The sequence below is a fragment of the Mytilus galloprovincialis genome, chromosome 4 (genome assembly GCF_965363235.1).
Source record: "Mytilus galloprovincialis chromosome 4, xbMytGall1.hap1.1, whole genome shotgun sequence".
Taxonomy (NCBI): Eukaryota; Metazoa; Mollusca; class Bivalvia; order Mytilida; family Mytilidae; genus Mytilus; species Mytilus galloprovincialis.
In genome coordinates, this window is record NC_134841.1 from 37,881,288 (window position 1) to 37,908,003 (window position 26,716).

At 32.5% G+C, this 26,716-nt stretch overlaps 1 protein-coding gene across 2 annotated transcripts; it reads right to left on the minus strand.

Annotated features, from left to right (window-relative positions):
• LOC143072064 (uncharacterized) lies at positions 1-26,190 on the minus strand. 2 transcript variants are annotated; one of them, XM_076246848.1, is made up of 18 exons: positions 26,071-26,190; positions 22,872-23,052; positions 22,072-22,176; positions 21,560-21,630; positions 21,260-21,312; positions 20,625-20,809; positions 19,955-20,041; positions 19,364-19,491; positions 19,067-19,127; positions 15,902-15,989; positions 12,872-12,979; positions 10,134-10,217; positions 9,471-9,679; positions 8,911-9,081; positions 8,352-8,527; positions 7,872-7,966; positions 7,291-7,362; positions 1-1,270 (listed from the first exon to the last, which is right to left on the minus strand). In XM_076246848.1, exons 1-18 carry the CDS (start codon positions 26,145-26,147, stop codon positions 567-569), a joined length of 2,655 nt encoding a protein of 884 aa, XP_076102963.1. In that variant the 5' UTR covers positions 26,148-26,190; the 3' UTR covers positions 1-566. The 2 variants fall into 2 exon arrangements, with proteins under 2 accessions (XP_076102963.1, XP_076102962.1); XM_076246847.1 differs by having other exon boundaries at positions 12,872-12,982.
• Between the last annotated feature and the right edge of the window lie 526 nt (positions 26,191-26,716).

Consider the following 26,716-nt stretch of genomic DNA (forward strand, 5'->3'; position numbering starts at 1 on the left):
TGCATTGAAATTTTATTTTATTTTCATAACATCTAAAGCACATTTCATAAAAACTAACAGCAAATTTTCACAAATACATTTATACTACTACATTTAGACCTTAACAATTCAATAACAATGTATAAATAATATTCTGTAAACAGACATGTTTAAACAAACAGTTATTTACAGCCTTGTAGATGCATTGTCCTATTCTGTAAGCACACATACATTTATAATTAACAAACAAATATGTACTGCATTTATAATCATGATCATACTTGTTCAAAATAATATCCCACAGAGCACTTAAAACTGCATAAAACATTCATATAGCAGTCATGTACCATTATTCATCACTTTATTTACATTATTTTGAAAGTTGTCCTCAACTTATTTACATTACAGTTTCACTGGATTTTATCACACATAAGAAGTGCATATACAATCCAATACTAATTCAGGATGAAGTTATAAAGTTACACACATTTGGTTTGTGCCTGATCCTTTAGAATTCTTAAAATCTCCGGATTTTACTTGGATATTTCAGCTTTTAAAAAAACTAAAATAGCATTGGGTCTCATTACTCAGCTGGTGATATAATAAGGCATTCCAGGAGGAGGAGGATAGCTGTGTTGCTGTGGTGCAGACATAGGAATAGGTGGCTGTACCTGTTGTGGAGCATATGACACTGGTGGCTGTGTTGGTGGTGCCATAAGTGGCATAGATTGTGTAGTCATGTACTGACCACTTGATATTGGTGGTGGCATATTTGTATAACTTGGTGGTGGCTGTTGTAACTGTTCCATCTGTGGTGGCAATTCTTCAGGTTGTAGTCTTGTTTCAGGGGGTGGCTGCAACATTTGTTCTTGGGCTTGAGGAGGCAATGGACCTGAAATTGTGATTGTGTGTGGTACGGCAAACGGTTGTCCTGTTGAGGTCAAGACATCATGCTGAGTGTATACAGGGTGTGGTGGACTCTGTGAAGGGGAAACTGAGTACATCGGCTGTTGTTGGTAGTAATGTGATGGGAGAGAAGATACATGGACCATTGGAGGTCCTGGAGAAGGGGGTGGTTGTAACATGACAGATCCTGGAGGTTGGCTAGGTTGATACTGGAACTGTTCTGTGATTTGTTGTGGGGGTTGATACTGGAAGCCTGGGTCATTGTCTGGTCTCTGGTCTGTAAAACCATCAGATTCTCCCTGTGTATATAACTGTGGTGCATTAGAATACTGGTTGTACTGGTACTTCCCTCTTCCTGCTTGTTTATCTTCTTCATCTCTAAATCCTGAAGAAAATCATAATTTATAGGTTTAACTTTAAAACAAGAATGGCCTATAAAAAATGGATGAGATAATTTTAATGTGAACCTCTTACTTAAATATCTGAATATATAGAATTGTTAGAGAATGAAGCTGATGTCTTTCCATCCTTTTTTACCTTGATATTGTTTAAAGAGATCATAAATTATAAATTTGTTCAATAAAAAATTATTGCAATTTGAATCAAAGTTATTAATAAAGGACATCAATGCAAAATATAGTAAGACATTTGAATATTGTCCAATTTGGTTTTTTACCTAACCAATAGTTATCCAGATAACTCTTGTGGTCTTGTACCCTGTCAATACTTATGAAAAACATTTCAATAGGACATGTTTTTCTTAAGGTTTTTTCCACTTGATCATTCGGTGGTGTAATAATTAATGTTTCAGTCTGGCTAAATCAATAATTGAAATGAGGCTTTATACTAGCTTTAAATAACCAGAAAATTCAGGAATTTTATCATTTATGGAGGGACATAATTTATTGTAATTGTTATACCACTGGTCCCTTGTTATAATCGGGGGAAGGTTTAGGGTAGCAAACATGATTAAACTAGTGACATTCTGTATTGGCCTGTTCCATATCAAGTGCCTGTAATTCAGTGGTGGTCATTTATTGTTTTGTTCATAAATCAGGCCATTAGTTTTCTCTTTTGAAATTGTTTTATATTTGCTTTCTCATTGTTGAAGGTCGTATGGTGAAGTGAAAGTTGTTAACTTTAGGTCATTTAGTCTCTGGTGGAGAAATGTCTTAATTGATATCATCATACCACATTTTCTTTTTTTTATATAGATGTAAAATATTTGAAAATTAGAAACTGATGTTGAATCTATTAATTTGTATTCTTATTTAATGAAGTTTGTATGTGTTTCCTTTGGCTAAGGCCAGGATTTTTTATTTTGTTGGTTTACGGATCCGCCGACCCGATTTTTCCGATTTTGGTAAAAAAAATAAAATCGCAGTTTCGTGTTTTTATTTCCGCCGACCCTATAAAATGCGGTAGCCATGAAATAAAAATAAAAAAAAATATCGGCTTTATTAAATTTTACCTTGGAACTGTGCTATTTTCAACACCGATCGTTTTGTTTTGTTCTAAATAGATACAATCTAAATCTAGCCAATCGCCGTTGAGATGAGATGTATTTTTCGAAAATAGTTTTACGAAACGAAACTTATGTTAATTGTCTGTTACAGTAAGATCGTTTTAATTTTTTTGTCATCATTCCGTAAGATATATAGTTTTACACATTTCATTACGCAGTTGTTTACAATGTATGTCATCGTCATAGACGAAACGGATCCTTCTAAACGAGAAAAACAACTAGTTAAGGTAACGGAAGACGACCAGACTATCGGAGACTTCCTTTCAAATTTGATAAATGAAAAATGCTCATCCATTTGGATATCGAAAGAAGGACTACCGGCCAAAAAAGATGGAACCGATGTTACCGATTCCAATACCCCAATGACAGTTATAGTTGATTTATTTAAATGCAATTATTTGCATGTGATGAAAGACACAAATACCCAAAAGTCAACATCATGTCCAGAAAAAACAAATGCTTTTCAAATTATGATGACTGCCCGCAGGAGATATGACAAATTTCCAGAAGAAAGGTAAAAGGTCGTACATGAAATGTACATGTTATATGTTTGGAAATAAATATTGAAACTGTGTTATTTTTTACGGTCATTGATAAAAGATTTACATGTTCAAATGTAGACCTGCATGAAATAAAATGTAGTCTGATTATAGGAATAATTGATATTTAGAAGGCTGGACATATAAACCAACCATCAACAAATTATAATATTATGTATGATGGAAAATGGGGGTATACGTCAATAAACAGCAACCCAACAACAAAAATTATACAATTTAAAGTTGGCCAATTATGAATTAATGAAAGCAAGTGTTTGATTATTTTTATTATATCAAGCTCAGATCTTTTAGCTAGTCTATGAAAATTAAGAATTTATCAAGGAATAAGTAAGTGCCTGGTCCAAGCTCAGTGGTTGATTTTCGTACTCACTTGATTTTTTTGTTTGTTAAATGTTTCTGTCTGTCAAACATATGTTTTTCTTACAGCTAATTTCCTACTGCATGTAAAGCAAAACTTTGGTTGGCTTGCTTGCTCTGTTTGTATAATTGTTTATACAAGCTTTGTAAATAAGATTCACATCTTTAAACAATATATATATAGGCATAGTTAAACCTGTATATATATCATATTTGAATTTAATTGGGTGTTATCCCAATGATTTTCAATATACAAATAAAGCAAGCAAGCTAACCAAAGTTTCATTCTACATGCATTAGGAAATAAGCTTTAAATTGTTTCACAAGTTGCTATATTTGATCTGTTTTAGCCTCGATATTTTCAATGTGTTATAAATTTTAACCATTGTTGAAGAATGTACTGTGACATATATTCCTTTGTTCTTTGAGCAATAGTACCATTGCTACACCCACATTTTGTAATTTTTATATTGCCATTGTCCACTTGTATTTAAGTGATTTATTAAGCTATTAATTTATAGAGGTCATCTGTTTGTTTCATTTTTGGATATTAACACCCCATTCTGCATGTCTTCCTGTATATAAAATTTATTTCAGTTACAACTTCCAGACTCTGTGGAGCATCAAGGATTTATATATTATTTTAAATAAACACACAAAGTACAGGTAGGTCGACATTTTCTTCTTACAGGAAGCCAGTCAATGCAAAGGACAGACTTTACAATGATGTTCTAAAGTTGATGTTTGAGAAGAAGTATGGATTTACACCTGTACAAGTAGAAACAGTTGGAAAAAGAGTTGTTTCTACACTCACTGATACCCTATGGTATATTGATCCCTTCCATGACAAACTGTTAGGTAGAGGCATACACATCCCAAAAATATTCAGTGATCTGAAAGGATACTATGATTGGAGATCACAGAAGAAGAAGACACCTGTTATGACGTCCGCATGTCTTAAAGAACACATTGATATAATGTCAGATGTTCTTATGTATCCATGGTTTCTAAACAGTCAGATGTCTGAGTTAAAAAAGAGCTGGACAGAAATGATAGAATCTTTGATGAAGTACTACAGATTTTTAGAGGATCAGAAGCAAAGAACAGCTTCACATCATCAATCAGAGACCACAGTCAGATCCCTTACAGATAAAAGTGCCATCCGTACTATATACAGCAGTCCTAATTATCAGTCAAAAGATCAGTATAAGAAAGTGGAAGAAAAACTGAAAGAGATAGAAGTCTATGAACCAGTTAGTATGTTTGATTTAGAGCCAGAAGACAGGTATGATAGAAGGAAGTGGCTAACAGACATGAAGTTGACCTTTCCTGTTTCAATTTACACCTATCAACATGGAAACTATATGGGTAATCTGAATTTTCTTTGGCGGATACCCGAAGATGAAAATATTAGAAATGATATGAAACAGTTATCTGCAGTTGAAAAACTCAGAAAAGAAATTCCTATTTATTCTTCAAGACAGGTAAGGAAAACATTTATTGACAGGTACACCAGAACAGGACTTAAACCAGCTGTTTTACGGGAGATGTACAGATTCTTGACAAATGATGATACAGCCCCAGAATCTTCCTTACAAGAGAATGTCGACATCAGAGTCATAGAAAGTATAATGGATGCTGACGATCCAGACCTTCTATATGATCTAAGAAAAAATAATGGTAATCCAAAATGTGAAGATTTGGAGCCGTTTTGGAAAGAGCTGGAATCCTTTCTGAATGAAAAGACAGTTGTACATGAAAGACGCGGAGCTGACCATGAGTACATGCCTTGTGCTATATCACTATCTGATTTACGTAACCAGATAGCATCACACTTGACAAACGAAGCCCGCATTCCAAGTTTGTCTACAATAAGGTACAATTTTTGGCCACCAAGTCCAACTCACAACAATGCAGCAAATTATACTGGGAGGTTTAAAGTCAAATTTGCAGTACAACAAAGACTTTTGCATGGCCAACATGAAGACAAACGCTTTGCAGCACATCAGTACAGTTTATTTAAAGAAATGGTTGTTAGATGGAAAACACATGCAAGATTTATTTCCTTAGATGATAAGGCCATTGTCCCAGTTGGAGAACCTTCTCAGCCATTATCTACTGGAGTGAGACCTCACAACAGATCTTTGACACTTGGGGGTGGATCATTAGTTGCACTCGATCATGATTTTCATGTGTGTGGAATTGTTCCATCTGTGCTTTTTTCTGTTGATATTCCTGATAACAGACGGGACAGTTTCTACGAGGGGCAAGTATTTGTAACTTTAAAAGATAAAATCTTTCAGCCTTCAACAGCTATACGTCATGCTGTTGAATCAGTTGACATACTTCGTACTCTGACAGGGGACCTTAATCTTGATGTACCATTACTCTTTATGTACACAGATGGCGGTCCAGATCACAGGTCTACATTTTGGTCAGTGCAATTAGCCTGTATATTGATATTTATTTCTTTAGACTTGGACATGCTGGTCACAGCACGAACAGCACCAATGGCTAGCTATGCCAATCCAGCAGAGAGAATAATGAGTTTGCTGAATCTCGCTTTGCAAAATGTAGCCCTGGAGAGACCAGACATGATAGAAGACTATGAAAGAAAGATGAAGAGAAACGGCTCAATGACCAAAGTTAGGAACATAGGCGAGAAAGAACCAGATTTCAAAACTGCACTATTACAGTCAACAAAACATGTTATATCAAAACTTGATGATAGATTCAGTAGACTGAAGTGGAAGGACAGGAATGTAAACATGCACGAAAGTGCAAATATTGATGATATAGAAGACATTGGTCATTTGCTGAGTATTCTTGACCACCTGGATGAAGGCCTCTCAATTGAAAAACTGAAGACGAAAAAGGATATAGAAAAGTTTAGATGTCTGAAGAATTTTATAGATTTGCACACCAGAGAAAGACAATACACATACCAAATAAAGAAGTGTGGAAACTGTGCCTTTTGCACAATAAATCCCCCTCGTCTATCCCAAGAGTTGTTTGATAATCTACACTGGCTGCCAGATCCTGTCCCAGTTCAGAAAGATAGTGATGAATACAAGTCTTTTGATGATGTCTATGGAGAAGAAACAGATGATTCTGGAAGACCCAGCTTAGTCAGCAAAAACGTCCCTACATCAGCAGATCTTGGTCACAAAGGAGGTTTTGTAGCAGCAAGAGCAAGATCATTTATTATTTGCAGAGAATGTGGGAAGAGGAGAGTAGTGTACTCTGACAAGCGTCTAACAATAGACCAGATGAGATTAATAGAGCGGGTACAAGAAGAGTTCATATTTACTTGTGGGGCCCCATTATTTCCAGATGGAGTCATGAAAGAGACTGTTTATGTCAGAGAAGGTCAATCGTGTAACAGTGAAATGGAAACTACCTATTATTCAGATGTAAGTGGATTGAATACACCAGTTTGTTTCTTCTGTGGTGATACTGAGGTGATCACAAACCAAGAAATACAGAACCTTAAACAAGAATATGGAATCGTTCGACCTATATGCGACACATGCTTCCAGGGTGGAAAGAGACCAGCAGTGAGGAATGCACTAAACACAAACAAGAAAAAGAGATAAACAAACAATTTTATTTCAAAAACAGTCTTTTAAAATACACAAGAAGTGTAAAAACATTGACATTGCATTAATAAAGATGTTGACATTGCATTAAAAAGACATTTACATTTGACAATATTAAAATATTGTTTTGAAACATTGTTTGATTTTTTTTGGGGGTATCCCATGATAGTGGTATACAGAAATCATTTAATAATTATATCAAATGGGTACTATAAACAATTTAGTCATTTACCTTAAAAATCAGTAATTTTTGGGACTTTTTTTTTTTTTTTTTTCCGACCGACCGACCCGACCTTTTCAGATGAAAAATCCGTAAACCAACAAATTAAAAAACCATGGCCTAATGTATCTATGTCAAACCTACCAGTTGGAGACATTCTGTCCTTCTTTCTATCACTTCCACCTTGTCTTTCAAGTGAGGCTCTTTTCAATGATGCTAAAAGAACGAAAAATCAAGCTTTAAATTTTGATAACAAAGGAAATATAAACTTCAACAAAAGATACAAACTAGATACCGTGAATAAAAAAATAAGATTAAATGTAAATCAAAAAAAATTCCTATAACATTTTTGGAATAATAAATAATTGTGTAATAGAATATGTCCATGGTACAAAAATGCCTCCACTTGTATAGCAAATTCAGTATTTTTTTTAAATTCATTAAGGAACACAACTCCATTAAAGTGAGTGTTCCCATTTTGACCTAGATCTGAGTAAGTGGTCATAAGCCAATTTTAGGACATATGGACTGCCAAGAATAAATCTAAATGTGAGCATACAAATTACAAAGATTATATGCTATTATTTTTTCTAAAAGATAATCAAAGATTCATGCAAAATTCAGAATTATTGGCCAATATATCTCTATAAAGTATTTTTAAAATTGCTATTAAATAGAGACAGTATTTTTGCAAACATCTTTATCGGACACATATATATATATACCTGGTATGGGTGGTGGTGGCATCAGCTGTTTGTCTGCATTATCCCCAGGATACCCTCCTGGCTGAGTCATTGTAAAATTGGTGAATTGGGAACTCCTACAATACAATTTAAAACTCCATACATTTTATGTTTATAATCAAAATCATTGAAAACATTTCTAAAATTTTATTTCTTTTTAATTTAAATCTGACCATTTAGATGAACAATGAGAAAGTTGTATCTAAATTAGGTTCCTATCCACTTCTTTCAAGGGGGTTTAATCTGTGCTGTAAAAGTCTAGTTGATAGTTGATATTTATTCTCAGTTGTCTTAAATGTCAGATGGCTTAACAATGAATGCATGTTTGGTGGAATTAATAGATGCACATGTATTGAACACTACAAAAAACTTTGTCCCCCTGGTCCTGTAAGAAATGAACTTTATAAACATACAGGCAACTCATTTATCCCTAACCGGCAAATACATAAATTTAACAGTTACCTGTCATCAGGTGAGGATAATGGTGCTGATGTTGTATACACTAGCTGTGGTGTAGATTGTGATACACTGTACATCTCAGAAACTTGTGGTTGGTATGGTGGATGTTGAGAAACCTGGGACTGTGTCTCTTGAGGTGGACCCTGTACAACCAAGTTGGCTAAATGTGGAGGACCGTGCTGAAATTTATATCATAAATGCTAAAATGATTTGATTTGAAGTATTAAACATATATATTCTTTTCAAACTAAAAATGATCTGTAAATAGCCGTGGCAATATCAAATTCTTATTCAACCTAATTTTAAAGCTCCTCAGCTTGAACAACTAATTGTAATTTTGCTGAATATGATTACTTATTAAGAATATAAAATCTACATTTACCTCTTGGGATTTAATTACAAGCATTATTCATTGAAACATTATTGTTTGCATAATTTGATTGATTTTATCAACTTGACTAAATTTTATTTTATCTGTATACAAAAGAACTTTATATAACACAAAACATCTTAAATGAAAGTCAGAATTACAGTAATATCGTTATATTATATTAATTCCTACCTCATAACCTAAGAGATTTTCTGGAACTTTTTCCTCCAACTTTTCCTCAGTGAACCTACGTTTTGGTTCCTCCCTGGATGAAGTGTGATAAGTGTAGGTAGTTGTAACAATTGGAGCAGACGACAATGGAGTGTGTGTTGATATTGGTGGAGGCCCACCACTGCCCAGCATCTGACAAGGAAATGAAATTAGTTTTATTATTGAGAAACAGGAGCAGTAAGAGTAACATTTAAAATAAGTTTTAAAATATGATGATGAAACAAAGATATGCTGATATGTTCCCAATGCCTCTGGCAATATACAAAAAGATGTGAAAAAGAGGCATAATTCTCTAAATATGGATCAACCAGAAAACAACCCTTACTGAATCTTTACCAATTAACGACTACATACTAAAATTCATTAAACAGCTTTCTCAAAAGCAATAATACAAATAAAATATCTATACATTTGTCTTGATATGTTAAATTTATTTTTAAAAGACTTCGAAACAGGTAGAATGAGAGCAATTACAATATGGATGCAGTATCAAATTACAGAAATAGAAAATCGGCCCATACCTGTCCTGCTAAACTGCTAGGCATATTTGGTGAAGTATTCCAAGGTGAACCAGTAGGTATAAGTGTAGACTGGGTAACAACTTGTACTTCTGGTGGCATTGTAGTAACCAACTGTGTGACATCTGGTGCCATATGTGGAGGTCCAAGCATCTGTGGTGGGGGACCATTTTGTGTCTGTACCAGCAGAGGAGGAGGCTGTGCTGTCAAGACTAAAAAAAATTGTTCGTTATTTTTTATATTTTTTTGTGAAATTTTTGTATAATGTACTAAATACACAAAGATTTTAAACATGCTCGTTTCAAAGGTACAAGTTTATAATAAACATATAATCCCATCTTTCTCCCAAGTTAACCTGTCTTTCATTGGATGATTGCACAGCAATCTACCACAAATATTAGAGGATAAATGCCACTGATGTATTCAAATTCTTTGTTAATATTTTAACCACTATAGATGAGAATTTTGAGTTCTCTTAATATCCATATAATTAAAACAGTACAAAAGAGCATGAAAATCATTTCCACATAGTGCACAAATCATATTTTCTCATAGAACTTCAAGTTAAATACAAGTCTGATTAATTTGTGTGTTCACAAAAATAAACTTGCAGTTAAATTCAATACATGAATAATAATCCAATCTATATCTGTCACATGTTCTTACCTGAAGGAAGGGTCATACCCATTGATGTTGGCAGTGAGTAAACAGCTGAAGAAATTGATGTTGGTATCATAAATCTGGTTGTTCCTAAAATGTGAAGAAGATAGCACAATGAAGTATATGTGTATATGGCTTTTATAACAAATTTCAATATACCAGGTAATATAACATCTGTTTAATTGGTACACAATACAGTTAGAACAAGAATGTGTCCCAAGTACACAGATGCCTCATCCGCACTATCATTTTTTATTTTCATTGGATCGTGAAAATGGGATAAAATCTCTAGTTTGGCATCAAAATTAGAAAGATCATATCATAGGGAACAAGTTTACTAAGTTTCAAGTTGATTGGACTTCAACTTCATCAATCAAAGTGATGGAAATCACTCATGGAAATATTAGAAGAGTAGTTTGAAATTTTTCATATTAAGGTATGGTGGGGGAAATGATCATTAATAAAGCACTATTGCTGAAAATTGCATTAACATCAGGTCCTTAGAAGGAAAAGTGCTTTTCCAGTATGAGATTAAAATGAGCTCATTTAATTTAATAATATGGGTCTCTTAATGTGCGCAATTTTATTTAAACTGCAGTTAATATCTTATCAATATAATATTGCCTGTTTTGAACATGTTTAAAAAAACCAAAACAATTGCCAATCAAAAATTCTTCTAGTAAATGCTTCCAACTATAATTGTAAGACATAAAATCTAGACCAACAGCTAATAACTTTAAAGTGTCAACAAAAATAATCTAAATATGTTGTTTTGGGGCATTTTGTAAGTTGAAAAAGAGGTTATATGACATTGAAGATTAAAAAGTTGTAGCCTGCCTTTTGATCAATTTTTAAAGTATTTCTCAAAACAGGGCATTTAAAATGTACCTTTTCAACGTAAACAAATTAAAAAAAAAACTTATTTTATTCTAAATTGTTGATTAATTACAGATGATAGTATTGGAAATTTATGAAGAAAATTATAGGCCTTACTTGAATACCTTTTATATATTCATATTTATATTCATATTTCATTTTTTTAAAAGATCTTTTTAATCCATTGATCATTAATCATTCAGACATAATTTACAGAATCACTTTATGTATTGTAGATGAAAAGTAATAGGCAATAAATAAATCTATCATCCATATATATCAAACATCTAATATGTACATTTGTATATTCAATTATGAGGTCAGATATTTGTATATTGAAGGTTCTAATTATGTATGACAGGGGTTGATAAGTAATGTGGTCAATTTGATTGACAGTTAAGGAGGTTGGGCATTGTAATTAAAGGTCCACCTTGTCTCTGATTGTTTGGTGATAATGACAGTTGTCAATCATTATAGTATTGTATCACTACCCAATTACCTGATCAAAATGTTATAAAAAAAGCCTGCACATCAACAAACCTTAGTTAGATACATTCTTGGATGAACTGCTCCAACAATTTACCTATTTTACAGTTCATATGTGTATTATGTGCACATATATGAGAACTATAGGGAAATATATTTCAGTGTGAATACATTTAGTAACAGTAGCTAACCTGTCGTGTTGTAAGGGAGGCCAGTGCCTAAGGCCAAAAAAAAATATATGTCTGTTTCCTGCTGCCAAGGCAAAAAAATCAGGGTCGGTAGGTCGGGATTTTTTTTTTTTTTTTTTTTAAATTATTTTTGCACTCCCTGTCAGATTTGCAGATGGTTAAATGTCATGTTTGGTTAGAGTCCTGTACCCTAAAATCATTTAATCTCTTTAAGAAGCTTTAATTGAATAATCCTCCCAGTGCCGACATTTTTTAAACCTTAATTGTAGCACATTTCTGCTGGGAGCAGCCATTTTGATTGTTTGGGTATAGTAAAATACGGATCTGGATCAGACACGATTTTTTTCCGGAATTGAATAAAAAGATCTAGGGTCGGGGGCTTTGAGTCAGGGTCGGTCGGGAAACAGGAAACAGACATATATTTTTTTTTGGCCTTAGTAAAGATTTAGAACAAGTTCTAATCTTTCCAAAAACTACCTCGACCAAAAACTTTAAACTGAAGCGGGGCAGACGGACGGACAAATGAACAGACGGACGGACAAACTCACAGACAAGAATACATAATGCCCATAAATGGGACATAAAAATCAGAAATTAAATCATATTCATTACCTGAATTCAGATTCACTTTTTATTTCAACAACTTATAAATTAAAAAAAAAAAAACTTCAAGTGGAATTCTTTATTTATTGCATGAAGACCAAAAAAAAATAATCCATTTATCAAGAAAGCAGACTGAATAATTAGCTAATATATGTTTTACTTGTTTCGACTAGTGACAATTTGGAGCTTGACATGTTGTACCGTATAGCTGTTTAATTTTCGCGATTTTCATTGTATAAGGTATACGAAATATTTTGTCGGTTATTATTTTGGCAGATTCAAAACTTTTATCAATACCTTTTGCATGTGCCGTTTTGGCAGAAAGTTTCCCCCACGTAAATTACCCGCTATACAGTATCTAGATCTTTCTATTTTTGCAAATTATTAACTTATATTTAGATGTCTTTTTGTTATTCCTTTAACTTAGATGGTCTCATTGGTGCATACTAACATTTCCATGCATTGGGATACATATTACACTAGAGATTGAAAAATATTTCAAAGATAAGAAATTATTTGCTCAATCATGTCAATGATAATATTAGATTTTGTTGTGGGAAATGGGAAGTTTTGATATTATATTCTTCTTACCAATTCTTCTTTCACTCATAAACACACTACCTGGGCTAGGTAACTGCTGTGGAATTGGAGGAGGAGCCATTGTTGGTATTGTGTTGATCAATGTACCAGGTATGCTTGCTGCTGAGGGGAAATCAAAAAGAAAAATGTTTAAAATTCATAAAATAAGAATTTGTGTTGGTTAATTTAAAATACAAATTGTTGCAATTGAAGTGTTCTTGAATACCACTATATTAAAAAAAATTCTACATATAACAGTCTATAATTTGAACTTTGAATTATTTTTAATAATGGAATTTGTATAAATTCTTGTGCTTGAAATTTTTAATAAATTCCATGCTTATTTGGTATTATAATATTTTGAGCAGTTCATAACACTTTCCCAACAATGTATTTTGTATAGATAGTGTTGTGCACGGCACAGTACATTCTATTGAAACGGTTCTATCTTCTTTGTAATATAAAGTGTTGTGCGCAGCACAAAACATTTGAGTACAGAATAAACATGGAATTTATTGAAATTATGCAAATTCCATAATTAAAAATAATTCCAAGTTCAAATAATAGCCTGTTATATTTTCATTTTTTTCTTGTAAACTGACAAACTTTTTACCATGAAATGCCTAAAAAATACATAAATCTAGCAACTGGAAAACCTAGATTTTTTTTTTTATTTTTTTTTTTAGAATAACAAATTTTGAACCAAATTTTTTCAACACTTGTAGATAATTAGCTGATCTATTCTTTAAACTTTTAAGAAATTTTATTACGACAGCAATACCTTATATTTCATCACTTTTAACTTTCAATCTAAGACTGACAATTCAAGTTGCCTAAAATAAATGATTTTTTGAGGCACTTTCATGATAAATTTAAACATAAAGATTTTTTTTTATTTAATCATAAACTTCTACATTATAGCTATAGTATACTATCAAAATATCCTGTAATAAAAAAAAAATGTAAGTTTCAAACTTAAAATATATATTAATGACTTGGTATTCCTGTAAAATAGAAGAAATATCATATTAAAGCATTAGTATGGGTCGTCTTCATTTCTGATTTATAAAATGTGAAACTAAAAATTCCTGCTAAAATCTCTGTAAATGATTGATGCTCTAAATGCATTGGCAAAACTTCTTAATAACAACAAAACTGAAATGCAAAGCTTGTAGTTATTTTTCAGATTGCCTGTATCACACATATATATATTACATATTTTCCAACCAATAAATAAGTTAGAATTCATAATCAAATCATAATAAAACATTGAATGTAGACTATTCTAAATAAACTGAAGTGCTAATAATATTTTAAGTATGGTAATATTATACAAAATTAGAGCTAGCTTTAAAGTTAGAGGATACAGTGGATTAATTATTATTCCTGGGATGCCATTTTTTTTTTTTTTTTGGGGTATAGGTACAAAATTAAATATTCAACAAAATAAAAATCTCCTAATAATATAAAGAATTGTATATATAGAATTTGGCAAAACCATGAAATAAAAATCCATATTTTTTTTTACCCCTCACTCTCACACTGAAAATTGGTATCCAGAAAAATTAATTAATCCACAGTATTAGTCACATATAAATTAAATGTTGTGAGTAAGATTGTATAAACTAAAGCTTGCTTCCAGCATATAATTATTTTAGTGTTTAAAACATGACTTTTAAACCAAATAAACGCTTAGCAAATAAAAGTTTTTTTCTTTTTTGTCAGTAGTTATGTAGCTTCGTTGGTGAACTTGAAAACCACAGAAACTGTTCTAACAACTGTTTTACTCTTGGAGAGTTGTATCGGTAAATTTACAGTCTTACGTAAAATTACTTTCTTCCTCTCCTTAAATGAACATGTAATAAATACCTAAAACATTTTTTTTGTTATGAATTTGATTAAACAATGTCTATTCAGCATGTTCACAGCAATTCATCTTGGGTTTCCAGGAAGCAGCCACTTTTTTTTGTATTGCCTGCTTCAAAATAGATTACCTAGCATAAACAAAATTTAAGAGGCATAAAATGTTAACCATGAAATTACTGCTGAACAATATAAAATCAGCTGTAAAAAAGTGGAATTTTTAAGGAACTGAAAAATAAAGTAGGAATTAAAAAATGTGTCTGAGTGTAAGATGTATAATACATCTAATACATGTACATTTCCAGCTCATCTAGTGAAAATTTCCATCTTCAATTGAAATAAAGTTAAGAAAAGGGAGATATTAATAAAAAGATCTTTTGTTTCCTTTGTTTTGTGCGTTTGTGATAACATGTACCTAAAATGACTAATATATTAATGAAATTTGACTTGATGTCAGACACTTCTTCCTCTGAAAGTTTTATTTACAAAATATGAGAATATGAAATCCCTGCTAAAGCCTTTGTAAATGATTGATCTTTTTATTCATAAGCATAATTCTCTATCGACACACAGCTGTAATGCAAAAGTCTGCAGTTATTTATCAGATTTAATCAACCTAACATAACACTGATAACAAATCTTTTCCTGAAACATTTCGCAATTAATATTATATCCATCTTTTATGTCCTTTATCAGTCAAAAAAAATCTGAAATAATAGAAACTTTCATTTCTTAACTAAAGCTTTTCAAGGAAAAAAAACATGGGAGGTTTTCATTTTAGACTTGTCCCCCAAACAACAATATTAATGGGAACTAAATGAAATTCTCTCAGTGAAAGTTCTAATTTGACATTCTTAACCTCCTTAAACTTTTCCTTGAATAGCTCTAATTTTTTCACAAGTTCGTTGAAAAAACTATTCATAACTGCTATCACTTCTTGGTACTCCAGTGTGACAAATAACAGGTTACCTACCCTGTGAAACTAAAAAGTTTGTGTAAATAATTGTTTAAACTACATGAATTATATTTATTTTTCAATTTGCATTAAAATGTATCATTTATAGTTACAAATCTTTAAATGTCTTCTTTTAAAACCATTTCCTGAAATAAAATATCTCCAAAAGAAATGTTTTAACCCTTTGGAACGCCTCTGTTTTTCTGTTTTACATAAGGACTTACTCTGCTGTGACAGACCAGTTATAATTGTTGTGTGTCCAGCTGGTATAGCTGCCAATGCTTGCTGAAATTGGGCATAATCTTGCTGAACCTACAATCAGAGCAAATTTTCTCATGGTTAAACATTGTTTACATTCAATAAATTTGTGTAGTGTATTTTCAGGGTTCCTTGCAGCAACATTTAACAAACACCAGAAAGTGACCTTAATATCAAATTTGACAGAAAATATGTGCTAATGATAATATAAATAGGACAGAAAAAAAATGTTAAAGTGAAGGTTTCTTTTCTCTTGTATATCTTTCTTTGTATCTCATTATAAACCATTGCATCTATTTACAAATTGAAGTGATTAATACATATTTTGTTATACTGATATAAAACAGGTTTGTAATACAACAGAAATCTTGCTGAAATCTGAATTGCATTCAAACAACAATATTTGAGACTAACAGAACAGTCTTTCAAATCACCATTCTTTAATAAACTTCTTGCACAATTATAGCTCTGACTGAAAATGCAGAAAAGGTGTTCTTTATCATCTTGAATCCAAGAAAATTGACTCTGAATTGCTGAAGCATCATCAATCTTCTGGGCATTCTTGAAGATCCCATCTGTGTATCAAATATTAGCTGCTATAAACAGGTTATTTCAGAATTCAGTGTGGCGTCCATTTTCATTAAACTGGTACACAATTTTGGTCAGGGACCAGCCGATTTTCTAACTGTATTGAAGACCCATTGGCAGCCTGGGCTGTTTTCTGCTCTTTGATAGGGTTTTTGTCTGTTTGACACATTCCCTGTTTCCATTCTCAATTTCAATATTGTTGATTAATTCAAAGTTATTATTTTTCAGCATATGGTACTAATAACAGCTGCATTATCATATTCCTGCATTCTAAATATTATTTACATAACATGATATACATGTATCAGATAAACTGAACCTTATTTTGTTCTAAGTCTCATGGGAACTTTGTTTTTGGTTTTTGGCCTCTCCCAACATCTTGTATCCGTTGGCCTCTCCCAACATCTTGTATCCGTTGTTTCCAAAACAGTTCTTATTCAAGGACTTGGTCATCTTTAGAGGGTACCTATACTGAATTGTATTCTAGTTGACGAGATTTATCCGTCATCCGTTGTCGGCTTACTCAGTAAATTTATACTACTAGCCAGTAGCCTTTATTGTATAATAGCCATTATTGTATATCCCTGCTACATGTATAATATTTGAACTTTCCCCCCGTAGTTCATATACAAAGGTAGAACACATATTCTAACCATCAAGCATTTGTCAAGAAAAAGCACAAGGCAACTAATTGTAAATGCTAAAAGACTACAAAGCTGTGTTATATATATAGGACCTTGAAGGAACAATCCTGAAAAATTCTCTGACATGATATATCACTGAAATAAATTTTCAAAGTAATTTCATGCCCAAGCTTTAAACATCTGCTATATGTTTGAAAATGTAAAAATCTTTTATTGCATGTATTCTATAAGGAGTACAAAATCATCTGTATCAATTTAACAAAATATTTTACACAACAATTTCATAGTTGGGCACCACATCATGAAAACAAACATTACATATTTAGACATATCCATACTATCACGTTGTACTTTTCTGAGAATATATATAATTGCCAATAAGAATATTTAAGCATCAATTCACCTCATCAACTTCTGCAAATCTATAAAGAGGTCCTCACAAATTATCTAGATGTACTTGGAAGCATATTTTTCTGTTTTCTGATGTTGGTCGGGTTGTCTCTTTGACAAATTCCCTGTGATAACCATTCCCTATTCATTAAATCTATTATGCTCAATTTTGCTATCAGTAATGTGACCTATTTGAGATATTAGCCAAAACTAGTATTCCTGTGTTCTATTTTTAGTCAAAGTGGCCATGTTGGTTGATCAACCTAGACAAGAATCACAAATCCTAAAGAACGTTGGTTTCAATCCATTGTAATTTCAGAGGAGATCTTTTTCTTATGTTAATTGAAATTGCGTAATTTTAAGAACATTTCATCTAAACCACCATTTATAAAAAAATTGAATCCTTTAATACATAAGTAGTAAGTGGGTGTATGTTTTGCTTGAAGATTACAAAACAATATAACTACATGTATGTACACTTTAATAATAGAGTTTGCGAAAAAAAAAATTGACCCATTAGTCATGGGACTGACAAAGCATGATTATATGTCAGTCCTACAAAACTGTTGCTGGTCCTACAAAATGTGTCAATTTTATCCAGAAATAAAACTAATAACATATTTTATTGAAAATAACTTTATTTTGCCAAATTATTAATTACGGGCCAGTTCTAGTCTTCTGATTGTTCTAATTCAAAGTGAACTTCACTGTCCATTTCATCATCTGAATTATTTTTCAGTTGTGACAGTAATTGTTGGTTTCATAAAAAGGTTCAACTGCTAATTGTTTGCCAGGGATGGCTTAATGAACATATTTTACAGGCCAGGTGAAGCTCACCTCTTCAGTTTGCTTATAATAAATTTCAGAAACCAGCACTGAAAATAAGCCATTGGTACATCTGATGAATGTTGTGTAAAAAACGTGTTGAAATAGTTGGCAGTACATCTTATTAACGATGAAAAAATGTGCCGACATAGACACCACAATGTCACTTTTAACATTGGTCATTCTGACTGCCACCAGCCTTTAAAATACTGGTCGGAACCTCATTTTGGCAGTTAGAATCGACAAGACCGACGGTTTTCACGAATTCTGATAATAGTCGAGTGATGTTTGCTGGCCTCAGTCTTCGACACTGTATCCTGAAAACTAATCTTCTCATAATATCTGCAACTATCTTGGAAAGAAATTATTCTAAAACATCAGTCATCTAGAAACCTGCTTCAGAAGTCTCTAATATTTAGTAGAAAATATTTCTGTCACGAACAATGAGTTATTTTGTCAAAAAAGAATACAAGTTCATCAACTGATGAGACAAGAAAAAACAACCACCACAGCAGTCAACACACTGGCCTTCCTGTAAAACTAATAAATCAAATTCTATGGTCTGTAGTGGCAGAATACCATAGAAAATATACCTTGCTCTAAGAAATGAAAAACAGAAAGTGGGCAAAAATTAAATTACATAGATTAGTTCTGAGACATTTAAAAGTTTAGTGATTTACTTACTGTTTGTATAAGGTTCTCAGCAAGTTGTTTGGCTTGTCCGAGTCCAATTGGGCTAGGATGCCTAAAATAAAAATAAATTAGTCATCTTTGAGGTCTGCCATCCTTATTCCTATTTTTTATCTCTGTAAAAAATGTAACATGCAAAAAAGTATAAAAATATGAAATTTCCATGGAATCTGTATCAATTATTTATGATCTTAAAAAAATCTAATCAGATCAAATTACACACAAATATAACTATATACTCATTTCTGTCTTCATAATATCATTAATATATGTCTGTGCAAGTTAACTTACTCTAAGAAAACATGCATGGGTTCAATGGAATCTCTGCCAGGAGAGTTCATATCCAGAAATCCTGATCCTTTCCCTCTCAATGTAACTTTTGCACCAGTTTCTACCTCTACATGCTGAAGATAAGATCCCTAAAATTAAAAGGTTAATATTTGTTCAATGAAGATACTTATTATAAGTTTGGGCTCATCCCCTATGGATTTTACTAACCCTCTACGGATCCGTGCTACATGTTGGGGTTATGTGTGAACAGTATAACGAATTTAATGCACATGGGACTCTTTCTGCCAAGTTTTGTATAAAAATAAACAATGAAATATAATCACATCAATAGATGACGTCACCATAAATAGTAGATGTGGCGTCAAGAACCCCATATGAACTTTACTATCACCATATGGATACATACATGTAGGGGTCACTATGTGCAATGATAATCCTATCACAACATCACTCTTATCTGAGGTGCGATTAAACATATCTAAATTTAATGATGTAATATTAAATAAATGATGTTAAAATGCACCAAGATTGATTTCAGTATAAATCAATACAGTTGTACATGTATAATCATGACAATAATCAATATCTCACCTCAGGTCCATGTATCTTTTCTTTTACTCCAAAATGAGGTGGAGCATGTTCTAAACCAATAAAGAGTTTTTCTTGAAGTATTGTAATCTATAAATTAATAAAAGAAGACATGGTTAAAAACAAACAGTGGATTATGATTTGTCTCTATAAAACATCAATATAGTCAAGCATTCATCCATAGACGGCATAGAACATTGATTCCTATTTATCCTACAGCTGATATATATCAAAGTGTTTATGAGCATTTCGTTGATGTGGTTCATAAATGTTTCTCATTTTTTATATTGATAAGACCATTGGTTTTCCTGTTTGAATGGTTTAACACTATAGTCATTTTTTAGTCAGGCCCGTTATAGCTTGCTGTTCGGTGTGAGCCAAGGCTCCGTGTTGAAGACCCTACTTTGACCTATAATGGTTTACTTTTACAAACTATGACTTAGATGCAGACTTGTTTCATTGGTATTCATACCACATCTTTTTATATCTATTGAAGGATCAAGATCATATTGATTTTGCTGTTGAAACTAAAATTTCAAATCAAGAGATATCATCCCTTGTCTATAATTGATTAAGTCAAGTGGAAGATATATCTGTTTAACTCCAATTTAAGTATTATCTTGAACTGCTATTCTTATGACTGACTGATAACCATGACTTGACAGTAACTTACAGTCTGTTGTTGAGGTAAAACTGGAGGCTGTGTAATAAACCCTGGAGGTGGGCCAAGCCTTGGCATAAGTTCTACTGGATTAGGCCCTAATAATTGGGGTCTTTGCTGAGGAGCATTAGCAGGAGAAAATCTGGTCCCTTTGTTCTTATAGTTTGTGATTATTTCATTGATTCTGTGAACAGCAACTACAAAAATAAAACAATGATGCTTAGTTTTCATGTACTTTCGCAATATGTTAAACTTATAAAAAAAAGAAAAAAAAAAAATCACTATTGCCATAGCTTTAATCATGCATTCAAATATATATGAAAAATTCTGAAGAATTTGAATGGCAAGAATTGTATTTAAGACAGAAAAAGTTCTGATTTTTGCATTATCTTTTCTTTTATACATGTTGTATCTTAGTAATAATATAACTAAGTTTATGATGGTTAAATTTAAGTTTATGTGGCTCCATCATGTCCAATAAAATCATAAGCATTAAAAACAAGCTAAGTGACTGTCAATAATTGAATGTTCTGACTTGGGTCTATATGAGGTTAATGAAACTGGTTCTTTGTTATTGATGCATGATTGATGGTCATGATTCAAACAAGTTACAGATAGAGAAAATAGGTTAAACAAATAACACTTACTGTCTACAGATTCTTTCGTTGGACCTTGTACACACAAATACAGGGGTCTGTCTCTGAAAATAAAAATAAATCCATACTATATAATTATGTAGGTTTACTGAAGATCTTCATGATCTATTTTACCAAATTTTAAAAATTCTCTCAACCTTTATTTTACATGCAGACAAACGTAACCTGGTTTTCAATTCTAACATTTCTTGCTATCTATAAACCAGGCTGTTACATAATTTGTATTTAGTAGCCGATTACCCCTCTTAGAAATAGCATAGGAAGTCTTACTAACTTACAAATCAAACTTACCCAGCTCCTCTCTCATGTGGACTAAGATATCTACCTCTGGTGGAAACTCCTGCGCCACTGACTTTAGATATCTACAATTAAAATCCACTATATCATTTTGGGGATAAAAACAGTTCAAACTAATATCATGAATATTAAAAGGTAACTTTCCAGTTTATTTATTTTTGAAACATTTTTTGATAAACCGTTGCTTGCATAACTGATTCTTTCTTGAATATGCTGATGATACTTGACATGGGACAGTCATTTAATCTAAAGTACAATGTATAATGAAGTTGGACTTGTTTTTTTTCTTTCTTTCCCAATAATTTGCCACTAAAGCAATTCATATCAAGTACTGAAAATCTAAGGAAAGGAAATTGTGACAGAGTTACAGTGTAGAACTTAAATTTATGTAAATAAAAGTTTATGAAAATGTTCTCAATTTTTTGCAATAAATACACATGTTCACTGATTCCTTAATTGTGTAAGCTGAAATGCAGATTATGTTTCAACAATTTCAAATGTAATACCTCTTCTTGTGTCGATCCTCTTGTCAACATGTTTCTACAGCCAATAGGTACATCATTTATTTCTACCTCTGCTACTGCCATGTTGCCTGTTGTAGTACTTGTTGCCTAAAAATAACACATTACAATATACAGCCGACATTCACATTTCTCTGTTTTCTTTGATTTGGATTTTTTAAAATAATTTTATGGTGTACAGATATACTGGTAATTTCTCAAATTTAATTCAGTCATACTGTCCTTGGAAGTTGAATAAAAAGTTTTGTGTGTATAATCCCTCTTTTTTTGTGTTTCAGTAGAGATGTTTTATCCAAAGGAATTTATGAGCATTTTTAAAACATGTACACTTCAATTTGACTACATGATTTTGCTCTGCCACAGAGCTATCTTATGATTTTGTGGCCTTAGAATCACTTATAAATTCCTATAAAAGTCTTTTAGAGGAAATATTTTGCCAACTCCCTCACCTTCAACCACATTACACACAAGGGTGCATTTCCTGGCAAATAGGATTTATCCTTCATACAGTTTTCATTTTAAATAAGAAAAATGTCACAGGTCAAAGACAAAACAATATGACTGTCTATGGACTTACAACATTTAAATTGATCTTCAACTATTGTTTCAGATAAGGTATTTTATAATTTACATTTTTTTTCACAGATTCTGGAAGGTCATTAAATTTTAATTCTTACCTTTTTATGGTGACAGAACAAAGTTTGATAAGGGATTCTGAGGTGGAAAAATCAGACAATGGCTACTGAATCAAAATCCTGAAAGGAATTAAATAAAACAATGCTTACCTTTTGTTTGTTTGGTTGTTGCTGAGACAACTGTGAAGGCTTGAGAGCACCTTTAGCTATCAACATAGCATTAACTTTAGCAGCTGCATCAGCGGCTGCCTCCAGACTACTCCTGTCATCTCTATCAGCCCATCGACTGCTCCTATCTTCTTTGTCACTCCATCGAGTCGATCTGCCACCACTGAAATCATAAACATGTGTAATGGTAGGTCTATTCACCATGAAACACATTGAAATACCAAATAACACACCTAAATATATTGATTACCAGTGATATTGTTTGCCTCAAATTACAGCCGAAATTCAGCCTTTTCCCCTAGAAAAAATTCCCAATTACAAAAAAAAATGTCTTAAAATTCTTCCCAAAAAGTTTAACATTTTCCAAAAACAGTGATGGCATTGGTAGTAATGTTTGTAAATACGGTTTTCATGTTATTATTTTGATATTAGAAAGCACTTTTGAGACCAGTTTTCTGATCAGAATCATGAGAATCATCATGGTGTTTGTAACACATTTTTTTTCCAATGAATTAAGTACCATCATTGTTTTGGTTTCTTTCTCCTCTCCGAAAAGTACCTTTTAGGTTGAAACTATAGGTTACAATGTACCAAATGAAATTACATGGGCGCAGCCATTTTATGAAGGGAACATGACATAGAGATAAAAATAGATGGCTCTGTGTGATTGGTTGTTATATCATTTATATATTTTTATTCTGGAAAGCATTATGAATGAAGTTTCATGCAAGCACAAAGGAGTAGGTCCGGTAAGGGCCGATTTTGGCCTCAAATATCAGGTTCATCTAACGAAAGTTTTTGGACACTTTTTAAACACTTAAGTGTCTATTTTAATTGATTCGATTAGTTTATGTGAAAGATTTTAACTGATTTAGTCATTAATAACGCTCTGATTTACGCTTAAATATGAAAAATCTATCAAATATGCCAAAAAACGTCACTGTTCAGATGGTTTTTGTCAAAAATGAAAGTGGCATCCGTGTTCATCCTCAACCTTTATATATGTTTTGTATTATCATCAAATACAACTTACATTTCAATATTATGAATGAACACGAATGCGGCCAACTTCATTTTAGACGGAAACCGTCTAAAAATTAACCGAAATGCTAAAATTTTGAAGATTTCAGTAATTTAGCATGACTTTATGATGTTAGAATGCGATATGTGTGCATTGTATTGTTAAAAACAGCTCATATTTATGTAGCAGAAGCATTTTACTTTTCAAAATATAGCTTACAGATTACAATTTCACAATTTTCTAAAACTGGTATTTTTTGGGGCCAAAAAGGGGTCTTACTGAACATACTCCTTTGTCCTTAAATGTATATGATGAAGGGCCGGAAATATTTTTTTTATGTTGATCAAAATGAGGGAAAATTTTCTGCGAAATCGTAAGGTATCGTGAAAACCTCCAAAATTCACCAAGAAAAGCCATGGGACCATATATATTTGAGTGCGGTAAAATCACAATTAGATACCGAGCTTCAATTAGACAACAGCAGTTTTTTCATAAATAGTTTATTAAAAACGCCTTTTAAGGAGATAATTGCTAAAAATAGCATTGCCGGCAATGGGGCCACCATTTAGTACTTTATATTCTGTTGGTTACAATGCAAGAGCGCAATTATTCGCAATGCATTTTCCATAGGGTACCACTAGTGTTCCGTATTTTTTTTCTTGAAGACTACTCAGATTAGGGAAAAACGGGTAGCAGTTCCTGTTACTAGAAATGCCAGTGTTGCATTACAACTAAAAAAATATATAGGGTCATGCGGCTCAAATTGACTTAAACTGCAGTTGAAAAAAATCGTCTTCTTTTTTCTCTTAATGAAAAAGGCATATTTTTAATAGGTCCGACGTGCAGAAATGGAAGATGTTTTCTATACTTCATCACGAAAAAAAAGTATACAGATCTTAAGAATAATTTAACTAAAAAGTAATGAATAGCGTGACCATCACACTTTTAGAGTACAATTGCACTTTAGAGTCAGACATGTATAACAGCAAGTATTACGTTTACCCTGTTGTATTATGGTAATACTTTTACTTGTGTTTTAGAACAATTATATATTTGTCCTATAATTTGTTTCCAAAACTATCTTTGTACAATAAATAATAAACTTGCAAAATGCATTATTTGTGCATCATTGCCCAAAAAATACATACACAAATTGTGAAATCGATGGGTCTCTGTGAAAACTTAAAATATGGAAAAACAAAAATTGGCAGGTAGGTGAAACTTCACGGATTTGACTATACTTTTTGGACCTTTTGGATTATAGCTCTTCATCTTTAAAATAAGCTTTGGATTTCAAATATTTTGGCAACGAGCATCACTGAAGAGACATGTATTGTCGAAATGCACATCTGGTGCAAGAAAATTGGTACCGTTAATTTTATTACTACCACTTGGTAGATGCCTCTGCAGGTGGACTATAATTAGTCCCCGAGGGTATCACCAGCCCAGTAGCCAGTACTTTGGTACTGGCATGAAAATAGATTTTTGTGTTACTAAAATTTGCTGTTACAAAACGATGGAAATTATTATAAATTAAGGAATGTATCTCCCTCATGCAAAGCTCTGATTCCTTTCACGGATTTGACTGTACTTTTTGGACCTTTTGGATTATAGCTCTTCATCTTTTATATGAGCTTTGGATTTCAAATATTTTGGCAACGAGCATCACTGAAGAGAGATGTATTGTCGAAATGCGCATCTGGTCCAAGAAAATTGGTACTGTTAATTTTATTACATAAATGAAGAGATAAATGAATAATGAACAGATTGATGCCTGATTAATATAATTCCAAGGCCCTCAATCGGCACCAGAAGCAACAAAGCAGCGCATCTATTTTGGGTGGGCAAATATCAACTTTTTGACTCTGACGTCCCCAGCAAATTCTGCAATATTTTGACCTACTTTTGTTTTCAATGTCCCTCTACTTTAGAATTAAGGTTTAGGTTTAGGTAACGATAAGGTTAAAGGTTAAGGATAGTTAAGTATAGCTCTATATCATGGGTTTGGACACGGGCACCTGTAGAGAAAAAGACGCCATTTTTTTCATTGCAAAAAAAAATGTTTCTCACTGCACTTCCTGACAGAAAATGTTGTTTATAGATACAACTTAAAGCATGTTGGAAGAATAATGAAAATATGCGTGTTAAGAAAATTAATACTGTTGATGGCCATGATATCCTCCACCGCGGTGAAAAGTGTTGTGACCACGGCCGCCTCGTCTGTGATGAAGTGCCATTTTCTATTCCAACTTATTAATCATGTGACATACGTCATTTCCGGTTGAATAATACGGTCTCACAAATTATTATTGACAGAATCCATGACAATACGCCCCACTGGCAAATCGCCCCACACCTAATCGCCCCACTTTTTCACAAGCTCGCCCCACTTTCTAAAAAACCGTCCCACACTTGTTTACCAACTCGCCCCACTTATGAAAAGGGTAAACTCCCATTGCAAATAGTTATGATAACATGCTCCCCTTATGCAAAGGGTTTAAATCCCACTGAAATACGGTCTGTCAACTGGCCCCATTCATGACAAATAGATAAACCACTCAAGTTATAAAAAAGATGCAATCCCGTTGTATATCTTTGTCCCTGCCCACGTCAGTACCTTTGAACACCAAAGTGAAGTGCTATAAAATCAAATCGCTGTTAAAAACTATGTTTTTGCAATAAAGTTATATTTAAATGTTAATTACGCATCAATAGTATGATTATGATACAATTAAGGTGGTATGGGAGTCTAAAATAAAAATGATAGAATTTGTTCATACTTTGCCAAAACGTTGTATCTATTGAT

What these genes read in the sequence shown, in the direction of transcription:
- LOC143072064 (XM_076246847.1), bottom strand. Translation starts at nt 26,147, where the DNA reads ATGGCACTTCATCACAGACGAGGCGGCCGTGGTCACAACACTTTTCAC. An exon ending in AACTGGTCTGTCACAGCAGA is followed by an intron (nt 12,983 to 15,901) that starts GTAAGTCCTTAT and finishes ATTTCCCCTCAG; the next exon opens with CAGCAAGCATACCTGGTACA. An exon ending in CTAGCAGTTTAGCAGGACAG is followed by an intron (nt 9,082 to 9,470) that starts GTATGGGCCGAT and finishes TTTCCTTGTCAG; the next exon opens with ATGCTGGGCAGTGGTGGGCC.